Source organism: Jaculus jaculus, chromosome 19, assembly GCF_020740685.1.
Source record: "Jaculus jaculus isolate mJacJac1 chromosome 19, mJacJac1.mat.Y.cur, whole genome shotgun sequence".
In the NCBI taxonomy this organism is placed as follows: Eukaryota; Metazoa; Chordata; class Mammalia; order Rodentia; family Dipodidae; genus Jaculus; species Jaculus jaculus.
In genome coordinates this window covers 17,776,137-17,800,496 of record NC_059120.1, presented here as the reverse complement: position 1 = coordinate 17,800,496, position 24,360 = coordinate 17,776,137, and the positions used below count along the sequence as shown (strand labels likewise).

Genomic DNA, 24,360 nt, shown 5'->3' with positions numbered 1-24,360 from the left:
AATGTGTGACTGTCCTGTAAATCTTCATGGATACTCATTTTTGTGAATTTGTGAAGTACTGTCATTCTAGCAGGAGAGAAGAGATAATGCATTTTGGATTTGATTTACAATTCCCTAATGACTAACATGTTTTATAGCTTTAATTTAATTTTTGTCATCTGTATATATACTTTGGAAAAATGTTTATTCATGTCCTCTGCCTAGTTTTTAGTTTTAAAAACTTTTTGTTAACAACCTTCATACCTATACACAACGTACCCTGACCGTAATCCCTTCCCAGCACCATCCTTTGTACCAGCTCTTTTAGCTTCTTACATTGAACCCTGCTTCTTTCCAGCTGGTTCTTCTCCTAATTTGATGTCATCTTTTTTTTTTTTTTTTGCCCTCCTAATATGCAAATCTTATGTAGATAGTATCAGCCACTGTAGAGTCATGCAGCAATGGCCACTTAGTGTCTGAAAGAGAGCATTTCGAATCACTTCTCCACAGACTTTGGCTCTTACATTCTTTCTACCATCCCTTCCGCTCTGGTGCCTGAGCTGTGGAGGGTGTGATCACGACTCCTCAGTGCTGAACAACGTCACTGCTACCTGTTCTTAGAACTTTGATGAGTTCTGAGTCTTCTGAGTGGTCTTTAACGAAAACCGAGAGTGACATTAATATATGGGCATCAAATATTTATGGAGCAATTTCGTGGGCATAATATATCCATTTAGTTAAATGACAGCAATAGCTTCCCTTTCACACACAGGGCTTATGTCCTCCCCAGGTTAGGTTTTTGACTAGATTTTCAGTACTGAACGTCAATTCTCTCCTGTGGAGTGGAACTCGAATTCCATCAGAGAGCACTGGGTTTCCCCCATAACAGACATGCCACCATTGCACCAGATAGCACATCTTGCTTGTCTGGCCAACCATGTAGTTTGCAGAGTTTACTGCTAGTTAAGCCTGTTGATGACCTTTTTAATCCCCAACAGGCTATATAGCAATTTTCAGCACTAAGACCAACATCAGGGAGGAGGCTTTAGTTCACTCCCAGCTTGATTCCTCCGTGACCTTTGGCCAAAGACTCTGTCTATTGTTAATTGTATTGTTTTTAATGGTTGAAAACTGAGTGTGTTATATATCCTATGTGTAAGTCTCTGTTGTAGTCAGCTCCTTGTTGCTGGGGTGGACTTATTTCAAGCTTGTAGATTCCAGGGAAAATCCCATCAAGGGCAGAAGAAGCTGGTTCCCTTTCACAGATCCAAACAGAGAGAAACTATCAAAGAGCCAGCACCCACAAGCAAACACAGCCAGAGCTCAAACTGTTCTCCCAACACTCTGGGCTGGAATTCAGATCTAGCCCCAAACACACCTTATGGCTGTACTCTAAGATCTGCCCCCAGTAACTAATGTGCTCCCAACCCCTGCCTCAGCAAGACTCTTCCTGCTGGGGCCTGAAATTGCCAACTGAGTTTTAATAAAATGCCTGAGTCTATGGGGCCATAAATTCCCACACATAGTCCCCCTTGCTGGAGGAATAATAAGTCCAATCCCCATCTATTCTGTAATACAACTTCAGCTAAGGAATCTACATTTTTCTCTAAGCGAGTAATGGACGTTTCCAGCCTCTGAATGTCTAAGTCTCTACTTGATGTTTTCTTTGAAGGTGAGTGCTGCAATGCCTGCTCTTACCCCTACCAGGCCTGCACTGGGAAATGTCACCAACCAGATACTAAATAAGGCACAGGGATCATACCCAGTAACATACAGTCTTATTCCCTAGGTCTTTCCATTATCCCAGGACACTTGTCTCCCTTTTTTTTCTGTAAATTTGAGAGAAATGAAATTACAGGTCTCATTTCCTTTCAAGGGAGGGAGGTAACATGGTCCATTTTGGTCCCCCTTGGTAGGTGGGTTTCAATACACCCTTCCAGTAGACACACATTGCCAGCCAGCACAGTAGAAGGCTTCAGATCTCCCAGAGCTCCCTTTGATTCTTGCTTTTCCTAAGTGCCCAGGGCATACATGGAAATAAGAAATTTCCTGATTCGCCACAAAGTCCCATGAGTTACCCACGAGTTGATGGAGGTCGAAGATCAAATCAGGAAACCAGGTTCCCCATGGGGCAAGAATTTCCTCTGTGGCAGTGTTGGTTATTATCCAGGTCAGATTATAAACTTGGTGGGGAGTAGCTGCCACAATACATACACTTAGGAGCACAGTCAGGATCAGGACATTTGAGTTGAAGCTTGAGTGGGATGCTGCGTTTCCGTTGTGGGAGATAGTCGTCGGGTTCAGCCAGTGAATCTGCTGGTCGGGTGTGGGTGGGTGTGATGAATCCAAGTGGCAATGCCATCCATTCTCACAGTGGTAGATGTGGTCAGGATGAAGACGTAAGGTCCCTTCCAATGGGGTTCCAGTATCTCGCGGCACCCAGTGTCCCAGATTATTTACATATTTTAGATTTGAAAATAACCCTTTAAACATCTTTGTTTTCCTTTATTATAGAATTAAAACTATGGGGGAAAAGATGTCTTAATGTTTGTTTCCCCTTTTGGAAAGCTCTTGTGTTACTTAATAGGCCATTTATATATGTAAGGTATTTCTTATCTTTGGTTATACATTTCTCTCTGAGTGTTTAAGACCATGTAGAAAGCCACATTTAATTAAGGATTAGTTTTGGAGGTCACTAATAGCTCTCCAAAGAGACTTTAGGGACACAGAAGTAGCCCCATAGCTTACTGGTGTCTTTTATCTGTTAGGATGAGTCAGGGCCATGCTGGCCAAGCAGTTTTTCCTTCTTAGGGAAGCCAGGAGGACTGATTGCTCCTCAACTGTGACTCTCCTGTTTCAGACTGTACACTAATTTTGTTTGGGTCTCCATATCCTCCCTGCTCAGGAAGACAGGTGACTTACTAGGGGGCCAGTGTAGAAGTGTCCCATCATCTCCAGTGGACTCATGAACTAGGAGCACAGGCCAAAATATTGGCGCCTCTTGCTCTGATGATTCCAATTGGCAATGGCTTCTATGTAGGTAATTAACACACTTAGAAAGGAAGTTACACCAGCCTGGATATATGTACATATAGGGCACATTTGATTACTGAAATAAGACTTAAAGAATGGCACAAGGGCTTCTAAAATCATTTTGTCCTATCTTTAAAATTTTAGTTGAACTATGGCAGCATAAGCCTTATATAATGAGGTATAGAAAGTAGGCACATCTCACATTTATAAATATAGGCAGAACCTGCTACCAGTCTTGAAAACAGTACCAATTGATTTACAGACTAACTAATTTAACCTAGAAATTGTCAGAAGAGGACAAGTAAGACAGTTTAAAGTCTTAGCATCTGTGTTTGAAAACATCTTTGATTAGTTCTGATACCTGTGTGGGTACAAACTTCCTGAAGAACACTGGAAACAGAACCACAGAGTTTGAATTTTTTTTTAAACCAAAACAGCTAGCTAAATTCTAATATAACCCTTGATAAATCTTGTTGAAGGAAAAACCATTATTTGACAACCAATGATTTTGGCTTAAACTTGATAGCTATTGATTTTATGTACCACAGAAATTTTTATTAACATAAAACAATTTTATGTTTTACCCATGACTTAAATTTGATAAAGCTTAAGCAAGCTATCCCAACAAGTCCCAGGAAGATGAAAGTTATTATTACTGAAATTAAATCACTTAAACCTAAGTGATTAAACCTAGTTATGACCATTTAATATAATTAGCATAAATAAGACAGAAGCTATCTTTAAAGTCACAATGTCTTTAGGTATGGGTACTTCACCTTTGGAAATTAACCATTTCTATATGAGCCTTTATCTTAAGAACAGTTAAGGGCTGGAGAGATGGCTTAGCGGTTAAGCGCTTGCCTGTGAAGCCTAAGGACCCCGGTTCGAGGCTCGGTTCCCCAGGTCCCACGTTAGCCAGATGCACAAGGGGGCACACGCGTCTGGAGTTCGTTTGCAGAGGCTGGAAGCCCTGGCGCGCCCATTCTCTCTCTCTCCCTCTATCTGTCTTTCTCTCTGTGTCTGTCGCTCTCAAATAAATAAATAAATAAATAAATAAATAAATAAATAAATAAGAATAGTTAAAACCTTGATGAAAAGAGGGACCTAATTTACTTTACTGAGTCTTAAAGCCAGTTTTATAACCCTTAAATTATAACAAATTAGCATCAGTGACCTGTTAATGAGTGAGGCCTTATTATAAGACTTAATTTCTCCACTGATAAAACCTTGGCATCAGGTAAACATTAGATTTAATCCAGTTAAATGTTTCAATGAAGGGGCCCTTCCCATGATACACACATTAGGTAAGTCTGATGCTTGCCTTATGTAAGGAGTTTGTAAGCCTATCAAATACCTTGACTCAGTTTACCTATTTAACATTTTGTCTAGTGAGAAATTTTATCTAACAGATGTGACTTTAGGTGTTCAAAAGAGAAGAACTAAAGAGAACCACAGTTATATGCTGTACTCCTTTTTCCTTATCAGAGACAATTGGCCATTTTGTCTCAGTCAGAGTCTGGGGGACACATGGCTTAAACTTGCATGGGGTCTGAGATAAAGGGGGTTCCATCCGTTTTTTTATAGTCCAGCTTTCCATGAATTTAAGTAGCATATATTGGAAAGCAAGAGCAAAATGAAATTACAGAGCAGAGAGATATGCATCCTGACATTTCTTATTCTATTCTGAAGTTGTTTGTTTTTACATATCAAATTTACCCATTTGCAAAACACAAGGTGATAGACTCTTGTCTATGTTTAACCTGGTTAGACCTCCAATTACATCTGTACTTATGACTTTGTGACCCACCTAACATAGGCATCATCTGTGTCTAATGTAAGATGAATTTAGATTAAGACTGTGTCCCTATATAAAAGTTTTAGAGTATCCTTAAGAGTCTGTGAACAGTTGAAAAATCTCTAACTTTAGGCATGGCATTTAGGTTTAGCCTGAAAATTCTTTCCTACATACGCACATCTTTATCCACATACTTTAACATCTAAGTACCACTCAAAAAGCATTTTTAACGAGCATTCTATGTCCCAACATTGAAAAATTCCTTCCCAGTTCCTTCAATCAATTCATCTCATCCCATTATTAACCGCCTTTCTTATAAGGCTATTATGAAAAACTACACCAAATTAATTAATCCTATTACTCACTAACAAGTGAGTAGTCTAAGACAATTTTATGTCATTAATACCAATAAGACACTAAACTAAGGCAAATATTATTGTTATCTTGAGGCAGGCTGGCCTAGAAGTCAGGTCAGTTGCCTCCTTCTTTTAAGTACATTACAACTTATTTTTTTAATACTTGACAAATTATAAGTTACCACTTTAGAGAGAATTCTGTTGTCTTTAATAATCCTCTATGAAAGTTGAAGTTGACCTAGAACATACATTCAGTAATTATAGTTATGATATCATGTAACAAAGTGGACACATTTTTTTACGTAAAACTTTAGTTCATTATAGGTTGTAGTTAAACATGACCTTTTTTTATATTCTTGCTGCTTTTTGGTGTGGGGCTTGTATCACCTTAGATCAGCCCTGCCTTACTCCCGGCACTCCCCACGGGTCCGGTTTAGTACACGTGGAGGTAATGGCCAAAAAGACTGCCGGGAGGCCAAGGATTCTGACTACCTGAAGGGGAAAGCTGGGGGGGGGGGGTCCAGGTCTGCCAGGAGGCCTCTGAAGAAGGCAGCCCACTGGGAGATGAGGCAGAAACATGGCACCTGCATGGGCAGAGGCGCCAGTGTCCGTCTGCCACCTGACTCTGACCCAAGCCACTTTGGAGTGCTTGCAAAGCCGGCTTGTAGTTTTGTTGCTTAAAGGGAGTGAGGGGAAATTTCCTTCCTGAGCTTTTCATTTCCTAGCTAGATAAGCTATGCGGGTCCACATGGATGCCCAGAAATTCAGAAATGACCTGGAAGACTTCTTTCCAAATGAGCCTGCCTCCCTCTGGGAGAGCTAATTCCCTTAACTTTCAGAAGAGCTCTTATTCCATAAATCTGAGATTGATATATTACATACATATACATATATATATATATATATATATATATATATATATATACACACATACATACATACATACACACATACACATATATACATACATACATACATATATTGGCGGGAGGCAATGTTACCCATGACAGAGAAAGATTAGAAATGCCAAGACCAGAGGGTAACGTTTCCAAGGGCTGATCAGCACCCAGGGGATCCCCCAGAGCTCCGGGCATGAGCCCGTCCACAAGTTTAAGAGGCCGGCGACCTGCCCCACAGGCTTTTAAGAGGTCGTTGTGTTGCCGGGTTTTGTGTGTGTCAGAGAGAAATAGATAGAGGGTTTTTGCCAACACCCAACGGGCTGTCGGGGTCCAGGCAGAGGACGGCTGGCCTTCAGTCAATACCGAAGAGGGGCCTCGGCCAAGAGACATCAGTTGCCAGTTCGTAATGTTTGGGCCCACGCGATGGTGTGAACCGAAAATAAAGGAGGAGAAAGAGAAACCTGCCAGCCCTCGAAGACATGGAGGCAAGGCTGCATGGGCCGATATCTCCCAGTCCCTTGGGGAGAGCACTCACCCACCCTGACCACCTCATAAGGTCCCTGTTCAGGGACCAGCTATGGGTTTTTGGGTTTCTGTTCGGATGGGGAGGTGCCGCGGTTCACCCTGAAGGTGTCCAGACAACTGGGGGAGGGGGAGCGTGCGCACAGAGAAAGACGCTCCCGGGAGAAAGCGGAGCGGCTCCCTCCTTACCTGCTGCGGGCTGAAACCCCAGTGTGCTCTCGTCAAAGGGGAGAAGGCATCACTGAGAGCCTGGCTATTGGTGGGATCCCATCAGTGCCCGGAGCGAATTTCTGGCTTCTCTCTTTCCTCTGTAGTAATCTGTAGCAATTGTTGACAATCATCCCAAGTTGATTACCATCTTGGTCTGGGGGCCTCCATAACCCAAAGAGGGAATACTGTGGCTCCGAGGGGCCCTAATTTTAACATCCTGAAAGTGGTCCGTCAGTAAAAAAAAAGTGGGGTAGTCTGCATCTGTCCCATCTGTCCAAGCACACAAATAGTAATTCCAACAAAGGAAAGGAAAAGAAGAGACAGCAAAAAATGTTCAGCTGGCCAGTGACTACAAACTGAAACAACAGCCTCTTGTGTTGTCTCTACAGACAGGGGAGTGAAATCCCCTCCAGGCGGGCCTGGGGCACCCAGGACCCATCTGAACAGAGTGGCCAGCTGCCACAAAATCGAATGAGACCACGGCATCTTGCCCTTCTGTGGTAGCAACCCGCATTGTCTCTACAGACCAGGGGGGGTCCCTCCCGGCAGGCCTGGGGTACCCAGGACCCACCATCCAAACAGAGTGGCCTTCAGGGACATGTCTGCCCCAACCACAGAAGAATGAAAGACAGGTTTTCAGAAAAGACAAAAGACAGAAGCACAACACAGAAGCACACTTATCAGCCAGCGACCTGAGCTCCACGTGTTGGTGGTCCTCAGCAGTCTCTGAAGAGATGGATCCCGGAGAGCCCGCAAATGTTATACCCAGTTCTCAGCACCCCCAGTGACCACTAAGGAGAACCAAACACATATGTAAGGACAAGGAGCTTTAATTCAGGCTTAAGCGCGGTCTTTTGACTTCACCAACGCAGTGGGTCCGTACAACAGCCCCGAGTAGCGGGAGGGCAGGGTTTTTATAGGGATTTGAACATAGAAGAAGGGGATGGCACATGATTGGTTGATTTAAACAGTCTACTCTTCTGGTTGGCTTAGGATTTTGGCAGGCAAATTTGGCGGGCTGGAGCTAGGGGAATTGAGTTCATCCATGACTACGGGAATGTCTCATGACTTCAGGACTGTATGGCGTAATGTATGGCATAACCGGTTTAACTGTTAAGCCTACCTTACGGCAAGGTCGGCAGGCTGGAGCTAGGGGAATTGAACTTTATGACTTCAGGAATGTATGGCATGATCAGTTTCCAGTATCTGTTACGCCCATCCTTACCAGAAGATAAAAAACTTAGATCTTGCTGGGAAACAGAAACTTAGGCCTACTGAGGACTCTGAAGCCTGCCATGGCGCCCATCTGGTTCCTGAGTCCTTCAGCATACACATGTGAAGAAATTAATCTTCCCTTCACAATTGAACTGAGGGTCTTTTGTTTTGTTTTAGTTGGTTTTTTTGTTTGCTTGTTTGGTTTTGGTTTTTTGAGGTAGGGTTTCACGCTAGCCCAGGCTTACCTGGAATTCACTATGTAGTCTCAGGGTGGCCTCAAACTCACAGAAATCCTCCTACCTCTGCCTCCCGAGTGCTGAGATTAGAGGTGTGTGCCAGCACGCCCAGCTTTGTTTTAGTTTTTGAGACAGGAGCTTATGTCACCCAAGCTGGCCTTGAACTAAGTAAATCCAGAGTGGCCTTGAACTAATGATCCTTCTACCTTAGCCTCCAGATTGCTGGAAATACAGGTATGTCCCACAACATCTGTAAAATAATAAATTATTCCTTTCATAGATGGAGAAAGCAGTTATTTAAATTTACATATTAACAAACTTTAAGGCCTTGTTAAAATGTTCATGTAGGGGGCTGCAGAGATGGCTTAGCAGTTTAAGGCAGTTGCCTGTGAAGCCTAGGGACTTACAATCAATTCCCCAGTAAAACCAGATGCACAAGATGGCACATGTGTCTGGAGTTTGTTTTCAGTGGCTAGAGACCCTGTAGCTTGCTCGTGCTCTCTCTCTCTCTCTCAAGTGAATGAATAAAAATTCTTTTTAAAAAATGTTCACGTATGGCTGGAGAGATAACTTAGTGGTTAAGGTACTTGCCTACAAAACCAAAGGACCCAGGTTCGATTCCCCAGGACCCACATGAGGCAGATGTACAAGGTGGTGCATGCATCTGGAGTTCATTTGCAAGGCTAGAGGCCCTGGAGCACCATTCTCCTTCTCTCTATCTGCTTCTTTCTCTCTCTCAGATAAACAAATAAAGTATTTTTTTTTAAACGTTCATGTAACAGGAGAAAGTTTCTACTAATATTTTTAAATGTATTTGCTCATGTGTCTAACATGTGAGGGGTATGGTCATAAGCACATCATGGTGTGTGTGTCAAAGGACACCTCTGCATGTTTACCCTCCTACTACCTTCTTCTGAGACCAAGCCTCTCTTGTGTTTTTCTGCTGGGTACATTAGTCCAGAAGCCCACGAGTTTCCTCATTCTCCTGGCTCCACTTGCCATTGCTGTGGGAATGTTGGGACCAGAAACACATGTGCCACTGCGTGTGTGCCTTTACATGGGTTTGGGGGTCCATTGAACTCAGACCTGTAGGCCTGCAAGCAAGCTCCTTTCACTGCTGAGCCATCTCTCCCCACATCTCCACTGATTTTAAGGTTAAAAAAATTTAATCTGAGCCAGCTGTGGTGGTGTATGCCTTTCTTTAATCCCAGCACTTGGGAGGCGGAGGTAGATAGGTCGCCATGAGTTCCAGGCCACTCTGAGTCTGTATAGTGAATTCCAAGTTAGCCTGAGCTGGGCTAGAGCTAGGCCCTATCTCAAAAAACCAAAAACAGAGCCAAGCATGATGGCACATGCCTTTAATCCCAGCACTTGGGAGGCGGAGGTAGTAGGATCACCATGAGTTCGAGGCCACCCTGAGACTACATAGTGAATTCCACCAGGTCAGCCTGGACTACAGTGAAACTGTACCTCAAAAAAAAAAAAAAAACAGAAGAAGAAGAAAGAACATCCCTTAGGATGAAGTAATCACAAAATATGGCTGCAGGAGGAAAATTACAATAAAAATTAAGAGTAGAAGGGCTGGAGAGGTGGCTTAGAGGTTAAGGTGCTTTCCTGCAAAGCCTCAAGACCCAGGTTTGATTCTCCAGGTCCCACATAAGCCAGATGCACATGGTGGCACATGCATCTGGAGTTCATTTGCAGTGGCTAGAGGTCCTGGTGTGCCCATTCTCTCCCTTCCTCCCTCCCTCCCCCCCCCAAATAAATAAATAAATAATAAGAGTAGAGAAACTATGAAGAAATTAAGTAATTTAGAAAAACAATGATGATGACTTCACAGTGCCTGACACTACCTACACAAGACCTTCATAATAGGAGGAAAAGACCATGACATCAAAATAAAAGAGAGACTGATTGAAAGGGGGAGAGGATATGATGGAGAATGGAGTTTCAAAGGGGAAAGTGGGGGGAGGGAGGGCATTACCATGGGATACCATTTTATGATTGTCTACAATCATAAAACTTGCTAATAAAAAAAAAGATCCCTGAAAAAAAACAAAGAAAACAAAAACAATGATGATGGAAGGGAAGGAATTATCATGGTTTATTGTTTATAATTCTGGAAGTTGTAAAAAAAAAGTTTAAAAAAAAAACAATGAGGTGGGTATGGTGGTACCCACCTTTAGCCCCAACACTCGGGAGGCAGAAGCAGAAGTATCACTGTGAGTTCTAACAGCATGACCCTACCTGGGGTGGGGGTGGCAGGGCCCCCCAAAAAAGAACAATGGTATGGAAAGTAGGTAGACTATAAAGATGCTATGCTATAGTTTACTTTGTCACTCTTTAGGAACAGACCAGATGACTAAATGAGGGATTCCAAGCGGAGAACAGAAAACTTCAGGTCGAGATACATAAACCACAGTGCAGAAAGAAGGGGATTAGGAAGTTGATTTTAGGCACTTGCTTGCAATGCTGGTGGCCTAGGTTCAATGCCCCAGCCACTCACATACAGCCTGATGAAAATGGTGCAAGATCCGTGAGCTTGCAGTGCCTGGCACTACCTTCACAAGACCCTCATAACAGGAGGAAAAGAGGATGTCATCAAAATAAAAGAGAGACTAGTGGAGAGAGGGAGGGGATATGATGGAGTGTGGATTTGTGAGGAGGAAGGTGGGGAAGGGGAGGGAATTATCACGGTTTATTGTCTGTAAGTATGGAAGCTGTCAATAAAAAAAGTTTAGGAGCCAGGTGTGGTTGATTTCATAGCATTCATCCAAACACAACTTTGGTCATATAGTTACATGTTAAGTGAAAGAAATTAAGAAAGCAATGAGCGCCATCTACTGGCCAATATGTTTCATCGCTACCTTGCACTACCAAGTGGGTTGGTACATGTTTATTGCCCATTATCTGCCACTGTAATACACAAAATAAATGCAAAGATCCTGCCCATTACAGTACCAGAAGACTCTAGAAGGGTTCCAAGAACATAGTTAACACTCCATACAATAAGTGGTTTATTTATTTAGCTCTCTGTGTATGTGCATGTGTGGAGATGAGAAGATAACTTTGCCTGTTTCACCTTGGAGACAGTCTCTTGCTGCTATAAATGAACCAAAGTCAGACCAGCCCCTTTGGCTCCCTGAGCAGCACCACAGCGGGTCGGCAAGAACAAGTGCTTATGAAAGGCAGCAAAAAGGGAGCCAAGAAGAAAGTGGTTGATCCATTTTCTAAGAAAGACTGGTATGATATGATGGCACTAGTCACCAGGACTCAAGGAACCAAAATTGCCTCTCATGGCCTCAAGGGTCGTATGTTTGCAGTGAGCCTTGCTGACCTGCACAATGACGAAGCTGTCTTCAGGAAGTTCAAGCTCATCACTGCAGATGTTCAGGGCAAAACCTGTCTGACTAACTTCCATGGTATGGATCTCACCCGGGACAAAATGTGATCAAACAGTAGCAGATCCTGACTGAAGCTCATGTGGATGTCAAGACAACCGATGGCTATTAGCTTCATCTGCTGTGTGTGGGTTTTACTAAAAAACGCAACCACCAGGTCCACAAGACATCCTGTGTGCAGCACCAACTGGAACACCAGAAGACGATGATGGAAGCCATGACCCGAGGGGTGCAGACAACTGACCTGAAAGTTGTGAATGAATCGATTCCAGACAGCACTGGGAAAGCACAGAAAAGGCTCGCCATTCTATTTATCCTCTTCACGACGTCTGCCTCAAAACAGTGAACGTGCTGAAGAGGCCCAGATGCAAACCAGGAAAACTCAGGGAGCTTCATGGTGAAGGAAGTAGTTCTGGAAAGTGACGAGACAGTGCTAACATCACGTGAGCTGATGGATATGAGCCACTAGTCCAAGAGTCTGGTTAAAAATTCAGATTTTGGGGGCTGGAGAGATGGCTTAGCAGTTAGGCGCTGGCCTGTGAAGCCTAAGCACCCCGGTTCGAGGCTCGGTTCCCCAGGTCCCACGTTAGCCAGATGCACAAGGGGGTGCACACGTCTGGAGTTCGTTTGCAGTGGCTGGAAGCCCTGGTGCACCCATTCTCTTCTCCCTCTATCTGTCTTTCTCTCTGTGTCTGTCGCTCTCAAATAAATAAATAAATAAAAATTAAAAAAAAATTCAGATTTTGGGGGCTGGAGAGATGGATTAGTGGTTAAGCATTTGCCTGTAAAGCCTTAGGGCCCTGGTTCGAGGCTTGATTCCCCAGGACCCACGTGAGATGCACAAGGGGCACACGTGTCTGGAGTTCGTTTGCAGTGGCTGGAGGCCCTGGCACACCCATTCTCTCTCACTCTCTCTCCCTCCTTCTCTACCTCCCTCCCTCCTTCTCTTTCTCTGTCTGTCACTCTCAAATAAATAAATAAAAATAAACAAAATTTCTTTTGAAAATTTGGATCTGGAGGTCTGTGGAGAGATAGCTTAGCAGTTAAGGTGCTTTCCCTCAGTTCAACTCCCCAGGACTGATTTAAGCCAGATGCACAAGGTGGTACATGCATCTGGAATTCATTTGCAGTGGCTGGAAGCCCTGGGATGCTCTTTCTCTCTCAAATAAATAAAAATAAGCTATTTTTTAAAAATGAATAAATATATGTTTTTTTTTCTTGGTTTTTCAAGGTAGGATTTCACTCCAGTCCAAGCAGACCTGGAATTCACTCTGTATTCCCAGGATGACCTCAAACTCACGGCGATCCTCCTACCTCTGCCTCCCAAGTGCTGGGATTAAAGGTGTGTGCCACCACGCCCAGCTCAAATACTCAGATTTTTATTTATTTATTTATTTTTTGGTTTTTCGAGGTAGGGTCTCAATCTGGCTCAGGCTGACCTGGAATTCACTATGTAGTCTTAGGGTGGCCTCGAACTCATGGAAATCCTCCTACCTCTGCCTCCCGAGTGCTGGGATTAAAAACTCAGATTTTTAATAGCGACAAATAAAACCTCCTATTGGTGAAAAAGCAAATCAGGATAGCTGGCCAGCAAGCCTTGGATTCTCTTGACTTGGCCTCCAATTGTTGCAGACACACTGGGGTCACAGTTGTACAAAGCTACTCTGCTTCTGGCCATATGTGGGCTCTGGGAAATCGAGCCATGGCCAGCAAACTTTGTGAGCAAGCTCTTCTAAGTGCTTGTCCATTTCCCCAGCCCCAGGTAGCATTTTTAGTGTGAGCACCTTGCATGTAGTGTTTGAGCATCCCGGTTCCATCTTGGCTCCTCTCGCTTACAGTTTATGTTAGGTTAGTAGACACCTTGTTGAGTATTTCAGGAAAATGAGATTCATATTCTTTTTTTCCCTCTCTACCCCCATGCAAGATCTCCTCATTATCTCTTCTTTAAAGAACCAGAGAGCTGGAGGGATGGCTTAGCAGTTAAGGTGTTTGCCTACAAAGCCTAAGGACCCAGGCTCGATTTTCCAGATCCCACATAAGCCAGATGCACATCATGGCACATGCATCTGGAGTTCATGTGCAAGAGCTAGAGGCCCTGGTGTGTCCATTCTCTCTCTTCCTCTAATAAGTAAATACATTAAAAAAAAAAAAACAGCTAGGGCTGGAGAGATGGCTTAGCGGATAAGCGCTTGCCTGTGAAGCCTAAGCACCCTGGTTGGAGGCTTGATTCCCCAGGACCCACATTAGCCAGATGCACAGGGGGGCGCACACATCTGGACTTTGTTTGCAGTGGCTAGAGGTCCTGGCACGCCCATTCTCATTCTCTCTCTCTCTCTTCCTCTTTCTCTCTCTGTCTGTTGCTCTCAAACAAATGAATAAAAATAAACCAAAAAATTTTTAAAAAGAACTACAGAACCTGAGGTGACTTATGTCTGACAGTGCTTTAAGGGCTGAGCATGCATAAAGCATGTAGCACTGACTTTGAACCCATAGTAATGCCAAAAGGACACTGGACAGTATGACAAATTGAGAGAGCAAAAGGGCAGTCCCCTTGGAAATGCTCCAGGAGCTGAGAACCTACACATAATTTATAAGAAGAAAGGGTTTGGGCTGGAGAGATGGCTTGGTGGTTAAGTGCTTGCCTGTGAAGCCTAAGGACCCCGGTTCGAGGCTCAATTTCCCAGATGCACAAGGGGGCACACGAGTCTGGAGTTCGAATTTGCAGTGGCTGGAGGCCCTGGCGTGCCCATTCTCTCTCTCTCTCCACCCCCCCCCTTCCTCTCTGTCTCTCACTCTCAAATAAACAAATAAAAATAAAAGAAGGGTTTATTTTGGCCTCAGTCCAATGGGGAAGCTTCATGGTGGTCAGGGGGAAGCATGGCATGAACAGAGGCTGGACATCCCCTCTGCCACAGCAGGTGGAAAACAGCAGCAGGAGAGTGAGCCAAGCTCTGGCAAGGTGAAGCTGGCTGTAATACCCGTAAGTCCACCCCCAACAACACACCTCCTCCAGCAGGGTTCCATCTCCCAGACTTCCACCAGCTAGGGACCAAGTATTTAGAACACACGAGTCTATGGCGGACACCTCATTCACACCACCACAACTGTATATCAGGTACCGAGAGGTGTTTTAATGTGCTCAAGAATGAAAACCACATCTGGTAGAATAGCTGCAATTGGAGTCCACTTAAGTTTCTGAAAATCAACTGTTATTGTCCATAATCCAACCATCTTCTGGAACAGGCCAAACAAGAGAGCTAAAGGGCCAGATGTGGCGGTGCACGCCTTGAATCCCACCAGCCCTCGGGAGGCAGAGATAAGCGGATCACTGTGAGCAAGGCCAACCTGAAACTACATAATTAATTCCAGATCAGCCTTGGCTAGAGCTAGGCCCTACCTGGAAAAACCAAAAAATTAAAATAATTTAAAAAACCCACAATGTAAACTGAACTCAAATTTGGTGATTCAGTACTGCCACTTGGGCCTTGTTACTTTAGGCTCCAGTGTTGTATAGCAATTTCATCCAAATTGAAACATTTCTTTTCCCAGGGGAAGGAGAGAAAGGCAATTCAGGAGACTCAAGAAGTGAAGATGTCTGAGAAAAAGGTTTCAAAGCCAGAGGCAGAAGTAGGAGGATCGCCATGAGTGTGAGGTCAGCCTTAGACTACATAGTGAATTCCAGGTCAGCCTGGACTAGAGTGAGACCCTACCTCGAAAAAGAAAGAAAGAGAGAGAGAGAGAACACGAACAAAAGAAAGAAAGAAAGAGGGAGAGAGAGAAAGCAAGGGAGAGAAAGGTTGCCAGGCAGGCATGGTGATGCATGCCTTTAATCCCAGCGCTCGGGAGGCAGAGGTAGAAGGATCACTGTGAGTTCCAGGCCATCCAGAGACTACATAGTGAATTCCAGGTCAGCCCGGGCTAAAGCGAAAACCTACCTTGAAAAACAAACAAATAAACAAACAAAAAGGTTTCAAGACCCCTCCCCAAGGTTACATAAAGGGAAAACAAATGCCCGGAGGGAGACTCTCCAGCTACCTGCAGGGTGAGCAGCGAGCTCCAGGGTGCAGCTTCGGTGGGTCGTCCCCTATGCGGGGTGGGCTTTCAGGTGCCGCGGCTGCCTTGGAGTCATCTGTTGCTCCTGCAAGCACCCCTCTTGCTTCTCTGTGAGTCACCTCAATGAGCCCATTGGTTCTTGAAAGCTTGTTTTGGTACAACCATGCTTTGGTCTGCCATCTCTGCCATCTGCCATCTGTGTTTGCAGCTCCTCAGAGAAAGTTTCACGAGACACCTAGTTAGACCACAGGTAATAGTTTAACCACCGGGGGCACCACTTGAGCATCTGGGTCGGGAACCTGTGACCCCATCTATACCAAGCTGCACTGCAGGTACACCCAGCTCCACACATGAACTCATTTTCTCCTCTCCTCGTGACCATTATTAGTGACCAATACCTATTCAGATAGGTTCTCAGACCGGGAATCAGAACGACAGGGGGCCATCCAGCCTGGGCTGGTTTGGGATGCAGTAATTCAAACTGTCTTCTAAGTGAACTTTTAGGGAGAAAGCCCTGGACACTTCCATATGCCTATGTATAATTGAGTGTACATATGATTAAAATCAGATGCTTTTGGGGAAGGAACATGCACAATAGAGAAAACATACAACCCAAACCTGTCAATCAAACCAGAGCACCACTCAAACTATGCCCCTAGCAACTGATCAGTTCTTCCTCCAAAATATCCTACAAAAAGCAGGGCGTGGTGGTTCACGCCTTTAATCCCAGCACTCAGGAGGCAAAGGTAGGAGGATCACCATGAGTTCAAGGTCACCCTGAGAATGCAGAGTGAATTCCAGGTCAGCCTGGGCTATAGTGAGACCCTACCTCAAATAAATAAATGTATATATATCCTACAAAGAGAAGCCCCAGACCACTTTCACATGAGGCAAGGCAATGGAAAAGGCCTTGCATACATAAGGGATATGGGGCCTTTGTATTTAGAAATGAGCAGGTTAAGTCCATCTACTAGCTAGTAACTTCAGGGAGTCACTTCCTGATCATATGCAAGGCCTTCCAACTGCTGCTTGTCTTTTTGGCTTTTTTTTTTTTTTTTTTTTTTTTTTTGGTTTTTCAAGGTAGGGTCTAATTCTAGCCCAGGCTGACCTGGAATTCACTGTGTAATTTCAGGGTAGCCCTGAACTCACAGCAATTCTCCTACCTCTGCCTCCACCCGAGGGCTGGGATTAAAAGCATGTGCCTTTCAGCATCATTTTTATGTAAGGTTGCTTTCCCATCATTCAAGTCTGGGTTTAAATGTCACCACTTCAAAAGAACCTTTACCATCCATACTGCTTAAACTTTCAACTATCTACACACTGTACCCCAGTCTGAGGGCTGGGGAGCTAATTCAGTGGTGGTAGAGTACTTTCCTAGCCTGCACAAGTTTCTGGGTTTGAAACCCAGCACTAATATATATTCTATTATATATACTGTTTATTATAACATCCTCTTGCCCCTGAATTCATTCCCCATGTTATCTGCGTATTGCCGTCTCTCCCCACCAGAATGCAAGGTTTAAGGCACAAACTCTCCGCCTCACTCTCCCCAGAGGCCTCAACCTCAACATACATGCACTCAATTGGTATGTGTTAACTGTGGAAAATAAACAAATAAAAGCGGCCTCTGACATTGGTCATGGAGATCCCCAGTCCATCTATAACAATCAGAACAGAATGTCAGTATCAGATAAGGTCATTCTGTTCTCAGGATGAGGTGTGGGAGGGAAAACAGCCTCCTTTTAAATTTTGCCTACACTGAGAGAAAAACAAGTTCACTGTGACAACTACTCCAGGCCTGGATGACAACCTAGCCAACAAGCCAGTTCCCTCTGCCTCACCTTCTTCATTATATTTTATTATTTATTTGAGAGTGAGAGAGAGAGAGAGAGAGAGAGGGAGGGAGGGAGAGAGAATGGCGCACCGGGGCCTCCAGCCACTGCAAACGAACTCCAGACGCGTGCACCTCCTCGTGCATCTGGCTTACCTGGGTCCTGGGGAATTGAACCGAGGTCCTTTGGCTTTGCAGGCAAACGTCTTAACCCCTAAGCCATCTCTCCAGGCCCCTGCTTCATCTTTTGGAAATGCAAGAGGAAGAAAATCTTAAACACAGAAAGCCTGCCCTCCCTTGGGCAGTGATTCCTGCGCATTCCTTTGGCTCCAAATCCTTTTTCCTTCTTCAGTTTCCTCAAGAGCCAGGCAGCTTCCTCTACGGTTTCATTCTGCTCCCAGGCTCAGTTCCTCCCTGCTTTGGGAGGTCAGGTTGCCCGCGGCCCTCCCACGGGTGACAAACACGTCTAGCCTTCCGGGCACGCCTCCCACGCCTCTCCAGCACCTTCCAAGAGCGTTCTCAGCAGAACTCACTCCCTAGGCACGCCTCTTCCCTAGACCCCGCCCAAGCCTGTCAGCTCCATCCAATCGGAGCCCAGGCCGCCAGGGCCGAGCCAATCTCCTTCCACAGCCGAGGCCACGCCCCACCCCGCTCCCGTCAGTCACTCGCGCCCAGCACGTGCCAGCCCAGCCCGCGCACAGTCCCCTCCGCGATTCGAGCACCGCTCAGCCAATCAGCACCTGTCCTCCAGATCTCACAGCCAATCCCCGCTCAGAACCGGACCCGCCCCCTCCAGCAGGCACTGCCATCCCCGGCTCGCGCGCAGTGTGCGCTCTGCGCCTCCGGCGTCCGCTTCGCCCAGGCTCCGGCCCTTCCGCACCGCGCGCTTCCCCGGGTCCCCCGGTCCCGGTGGCCCTCCACCCCGGGAAAGCAAGGTGAGCGGGCGCGGGACGCGCTGTGCCGTGCACGGTGACGTGGCTCGGACTTGTGGATCTGGAAACTGAGGGGCCTGGGAAGGAGGTCAGCGGGGTTGGGGAAGAACCCGCTCGGGTTATCAAAAGATCGGACCCCAGGGAAGTCTGCAGAAGATCCACCTTGGTCTGGATAGGGTTTTCTCTTGGACATGACTGGCGTCGCAGGAAGCTGGGGATGCCCCGGAGCCCAGGCTTTTTGCATTGTCCCCTTGGCACTTGGTTGTGCAATTGGGGTGTTTGGAAAAGAAGGCTGGCAAGGGTGACAGCGACTCCAGCTCGTCCCTAACCGATCCTGACGCTGGAAGGGAAACAGAGGCTGTTAAAGTTGACACATGACTGAATCTTAGTGGGACCCAGAGTTTTGGAAGGGCGGAAACAAGTCGACAGGTTGCATTCTTAAAGCTCAGAGCCACCCGCCGGGCACTGTTTAAACCCTTCCTTCCACACGTGGGCTCCTCAGCACCACCTCAGAGGTGGCAGTTTGCTCAGTGTCACAAGGGCCACGTAGTTGCAAATCAACTGCTTGCAGTTTGGCCTATGCCCAGAAGTCTGATTACCGCACCAGAAGGCTACAAGTCTTACCTGTGGAGAAGTTTATGATTACCCGATCCCATTTTCAGACAGTGTTGCAGCGATTTCTGAACGATGCCCCTTGAATCTTGCACCAACTAACTTTGCTGAACTTCTCTACTCTTGTCCCTCCGTCTCTACTCCCCCACCAGCACTCTTGTTCTGCTGTGAGGTGCTCTCTGTTGCAACCTATGAACGTCTTAGAAGCCCTCTAACTGGTAGAGCATGTGCTAAAATTCACCTCGCCTGGTCAGACTCCGCTAGCTGTGGCTCGCTCACCAGCGCTCGCTCTTTTCTGCCATTTCTGTTTAACTCCGCCGTTTTGAGCTTCCCTAAATTCGTTCTTACCCAGTCCATGTGCAGACGTGCCTCATAATGTGAAATACTTATAATTTGCTTAGTTTGAATTCAAGTTCAGAGCACTAAGCATTAAACTCTGAAACACTTTAAAATTGATTTTGCCTACTTTTGAGCTTTGGATTTTGCCCTCAGTAACTCACCAGCCTTGGATGGTAGGTGTGTAGCTCCAATGGTAGAGTGTTTGCCTAGAATGCACGAGAGCCTGGGTTCATCCCCAGCACCACATCATCAGGGAGTGCTTATGCCTGTAATCTTAGTACTTGGGAGATGGAGGCAGGAAGATCAGAACTTTAAGGTTATCCTCAGCTACATAGTTTGAGACAAGCCTGGGCTACAAAACCCAAGGGTCTGGTTGTGGGAGCACACACCTACAGTCCCAGCTTCTTGGGAGGATGAGGCTGGAAAGCCAGCCTGGAGCTACATAGAGATTTGGAAGTCAAGCCTGAGCAACTTGGAAAGATCATACATCAAAGTAAAATTAGAGAAGGGAGAGGCTGGAGAGATTGCCTAGTAGTTAAGGCGTTTGCCTGCAAAGCCCAACCCATGTAAGCCAGATGCACAAGGGGGCGCACGCATCTGGAATTCATTGGCAGTGGCTGGAGGCCCTGGCACCCCCATTCTCTCTCTCTCTCTCTCTCTTTCTCTCTCTCTCAAATAAAAATATATTTAAAAATTAGAGAAGGGAGCTGGGCATGCTGGTTCACACCTTTAGTCCCACCACTTGGGAGGCTGAAGTCGGAGGATCACTGAGTTCAAGGCCAGCCTGGGGGTCCAGGGGGAACTCCAGGTCATCCTGGACTAGAGTGAGGACTTTGTCTCCAAAATTTAATTAATTAATTGACTAACAGATTTATCTGTTATTTATCTGGGTTGTAGCTCAATTGTAGAGCCCTTTCCTAGCATGTGCAAGACTTCTAGTTCAATCCTCAGAACCACAAAAAAAAAAAAAGAAAGAAAGAAAGAAAGAAAGAAAGAGATGGAGGGATGCCTCCTTTATAGGGAAAGCAAGATGTGTAGGCAAGTACATTTCTGAGCATGCCCAGTTTAAGGTCATACATCATCATATATCCCATGTTTTTTCAAAAACAAACAGCTGGGCGTGGGGGTGCCAGCCTTGAGCCCCAGCACTCTGGTAAAAGTCTGAGACCAGCCTGGGGCAGTAGAAGGAGTTCCAGGTCAGCCCAAGGTTCCTTTCCAGAGCTGTGGGTGCAAAAGTCAGGTTGTACTTAAGTCAATGGAGAGTGCCAGGGACGTGCGCTGCAGGGAAGCGTTAGTTTTTGTTTACTTGTGTTTTGATAATTTTTTTGGGGGGGGGGGTTCAAGGCAGTGTCTTGCTCTAGCTAGCCCAGGCTGACCTGGAATTCACTCTGTAGTCTCAGGGCAGCCTCAAACTCACAGCAGTCCTCCTACCTCTGCCTTCCAAGGGTTGGGATTACAGTTGTGCGCCACCACACCTGGCTTTTTTTCCCCCTTGAGGTAGGATCTGGCTCCGAGGCGGTTTCCTGGCGATGTTAATGGTAAGCTTGAATGGCCAGGCGCAGGTGGCAGCGGGAGGGAGTGACAGAAAAGAGCAATAGCAGGGGACTGTCAGTTGTGTGAGGAGTCTTCTCTGAAAGCATAAAGTTACCTAGGATGATGACCGGACGCAGGGTGCTGTCTCGAGGTCTTAGTGGATGGCAAAGTTATCAACAGGTCAGCAAGGCAGCGAGAAGAGTCTTCCAATGGCAAAATAGCAAGAAGGAGGTGCAGGATATGATGAGATGACCCTGGTTAGCAGCATAGTGGTCACTTGAATTACTTGAAGAGCTCCCTTCACAGATAACTGATAAACATGTGATATAATGCAAAAAGGGAGCAGGGAACCCGGAGCGTGTAAGAACAGAAGCCAGCACAGAGAAGCAGGAGGGATGCCTTTCCTGAGACTGAGGTTAAAACAACTTGCTGTGCCCAGAGACCGTAGATGGCTTGGAAGGCAGGTTACCAGGAAGTAATGGAGCGATGGAGACACCATACCATAGAAGAGCTGTCGGGGAGATGCAGCTGGGGCTTGGGCTTTGGGCTATCCGGTTGACAACCTGAAGATTGGGTGTTGACCAGGATGAGGCAGGAAGATCATGAACTGAGGCCAACCTAAGCTACACCTTAGAGAGAGAGTGTGTGTAGAATCGTGTCCTTGTCAGTAAAATGTCAGCCTAAAGCCCTGTTACTATCAAGGTGTTCTCTGGCTTATGTAACCTATAGTAACCCCTTTGCTGTTCTATACCACATCAGGCTGTTGTTAAATCTCTCCAGAGCATTTTTCATTTGCTTCACTGTTTATTAAATCATTTACTTGCTTATGGGATAATTCAGGAAAAAAGTGCTTGACTGGGAAGGACTTGGTCTATTATGTTCCTCAGTGAATTTTCTGGCACATAGTAGGTATTCAAAGTCAATAGTCATTAAGTCGGATATGCTGGTATATGTTTGTAATCCCAGTACTAAGAAAGCTGAGGCAGGAGGATTGAAAGTTTGAGGCCAGCCTGAGCTACGTAATAGAACCGTTTTCAAAACCAAAAAATAGTGAAAGACCAGCCTGGCATGGTGGTGCACACCTTTAATCCCAATACTTGGGAGGCAGAGGTAGGAGGATCACCATGAGTTCAAGGCCACCCTGGGACTGCATAGTCAATTCCAGGTCAGTCTGGGTAGAATGAGACTCTACCTCAAGAAATTATATATATATATATATACATACATACACACACACACACACACACACACAGAGAGAGAGAGAGAGAGAGAGAAAATATTGAAAGACCAAATCAATACATAAAATCACATTATAAATTAATTCAGTGGGATTTGTTTGAGACAAGGTCTTATTCTGTAAAAGTAGTCTGGTTCAGAATTCTCAGTCCCTATAGTTCTGGAATTACCGATAGGCACCAACATACCTGGCTGTAAGTGGAATACTTAGGAGAACAGTTCCCTTATGAAATTTAAAAAAAAAAATTATCTATCTATTTGAGAGAGAGAGAGAATGGGCATGCCAGGGCCTCTAGCCACTGCAAACAAACTCCAGATGCAGGCACTACCTTGGGCATCTGGTTTACATGGATACTGGGAAATCACATCTGGGTCCTTAGGCTTCACAGGCAAGCACCTTAACTGCTAAGCCATCTCTCCAGCCCCCATTATAAAATTTTAACTCTGCATGTAAATTGTTATACCTTAACTTTTATGTCTTTCAAGTTTAAGATCAGATTTCCTTAAATCCAAAAACACTTGTTCTTTTAACACTAACTGTTCTGTTTGGGGAAAATGATAACTGGGTTAGGTTATTGGCACAGAGAAGACATTAGTGCAGAACAGAAACCAGCCTGAATGAGTACCGGTATCATAGACTGTTTGATTTAGGACAGTCATTTTATCCCAGTGAACATTTACCCATCTGTTTCAGTTCAGTATGATTTCTAGCGCAATTCAAGTATTAGAGAAATGCTTTATTGCAAGCAACAAGTGAGAGACACATGTGACTTATTGGGAAAAACAGCTAAGAACCAGAGATCTAGGGATTGGGAGATGGTTCAGCAGTTAAAGGAGTTTGCTTTCAAAGCCTGCAGGTTCAATTTCCCAGCACCCATGTAAAGCCAGACACAAAAAGTGGTCCATGTGTCTGCTGTTCATTTGTAAGAGATTCTGGCATGTCCCCTCCCCATGCACACATGCAAATAAGTAAAATTAAAGAAAAATAAAATAAAGTAAAGAACCAGGGTGCTGGGTTCACATTTTCATATTCAGAACAAGTTTCTGTCCATGGACAGGTAATTGACTCTTACTGAATCTGATGTCGTTTACTTTTATTTTCCCCTTCGAAATAGATGGGTAAATGAATCTTCTGCCTATTGTCTATAGTCTTCAAAATAGATGAACCAGTGAATCACTGGGTGGAAGCTAATCCAGAAGGTTCTTCTGCTAAGTCACTGCCAGTCACAGGGGAGCTCAGACAGCAGCTCGGAAGAGATTTTTGCCCCAGGCTGGGTGAGATATGCCCTCTGCCCACCAGGCCTTAGTCCCTGACTTCCTGGCGACTTCTTAGAAAGCGCCTTTCACGGCCCCAGCCCTGCCCTAGCTTTACAAGGCATAGCCCAGGCGTTGAGCTGGTGATCCTCATCTTGTACAACATTTGCCTACCAGGGTGCACTGCTACACTGGCCTTTTTTTTTTAATTTATTTATTTATTTATTTGAGAGCGACAGACACAGAGAGAAAGACAGATAGAGGGAGAGAGAGAGAATGGGCGCGCCAGGGCTTCCAGCCTCTGCAAACGAACTCCAGACGCGTGCGCCCCCTTGTGCATCTGGCTAACGTGGGACCTGGGGAACCGAGCCTCGAACCGGGGTCCTTAGCTTCACAGGCAAGCGCTTAACCGCTAAGCCGTCTCTCCAGCCCTACACCGGCCTTTTGTATTGCTCTGTCTCTAGGCAAGGTCTCACTCTAGCCCTGGCTGACCTGGAACTCACCTGGTAGCCAGGGCTGGCCTCCAACTCCCAGCAATCCTCCTACCTCCTAGCCTCAGCCTAGACAGAAACCCTACCTTGAAAAAACAACAAAAAAAAAAAAATGTGTACTCTTATATCATATGTGTTATGGCCTAGAAGCCAACTTTATGTGTCTGGTAGTATGTAATTTCCTCCTATTTACTTCTTTTCTCAATTTTTCTTTTCTCCTCTAGCATGATTTTGGCCCAGAGGAGGCTCTGCTCCCTTGGCACTAGAGAAAAATTTCTAAAGAGAATTTGTTCTTCAAAGCTCCTTGGATTCTCCACTTCAGCTGTAGGTATTGCTCATCACATACAGAACACTATTGTCTATTTTCTGCAGCGTTGAAATAAGGGATGCAGCGCTTCAGTCTTGTCTCATGAGTGACGCAGCGCAATGAGTG

General features: G+C 45.5%; 1 protein-coding gene and 1 pseudogene across 2 annotated transcripts in view; both read left to right on the top strand.

Moving 5' to 3' along the window:
- Positions 1-11,354: 11,354 nt before the first annotated feature.
- Positions 11,355-12,069, top strand: LOC101608968 (annotated as a pseudogene).
- Positions 12,070-18,333: 6,264 nt separating this feature from the next.
- Kyat3 (kynurenine aminotransferase 3) overlaps positions 18,334-24,360 on the top strand; it is a 66,776-nt gene continuing 60,749 nt past the window's right edge. The window contains exons 1-2 of one of the 2 annotated variants that reach the window (XM_045138438.1): positions 18,334-18,465; positions 24,152-24,251. In XM_045138438.1, the coding sequence (XP_044994373.1) occupies positions 24,153-24,251 (99 nt within the window). In that variant the 5' untranslated portion in view covers positions 18,334-18,465; position 24,152. The remainder of the gene's footprint in view (positions 18,466-24,151; positions 24,252-24,360) is intronic. The other variant, XM_045138439.1, reaches the window with a different exon arrangement.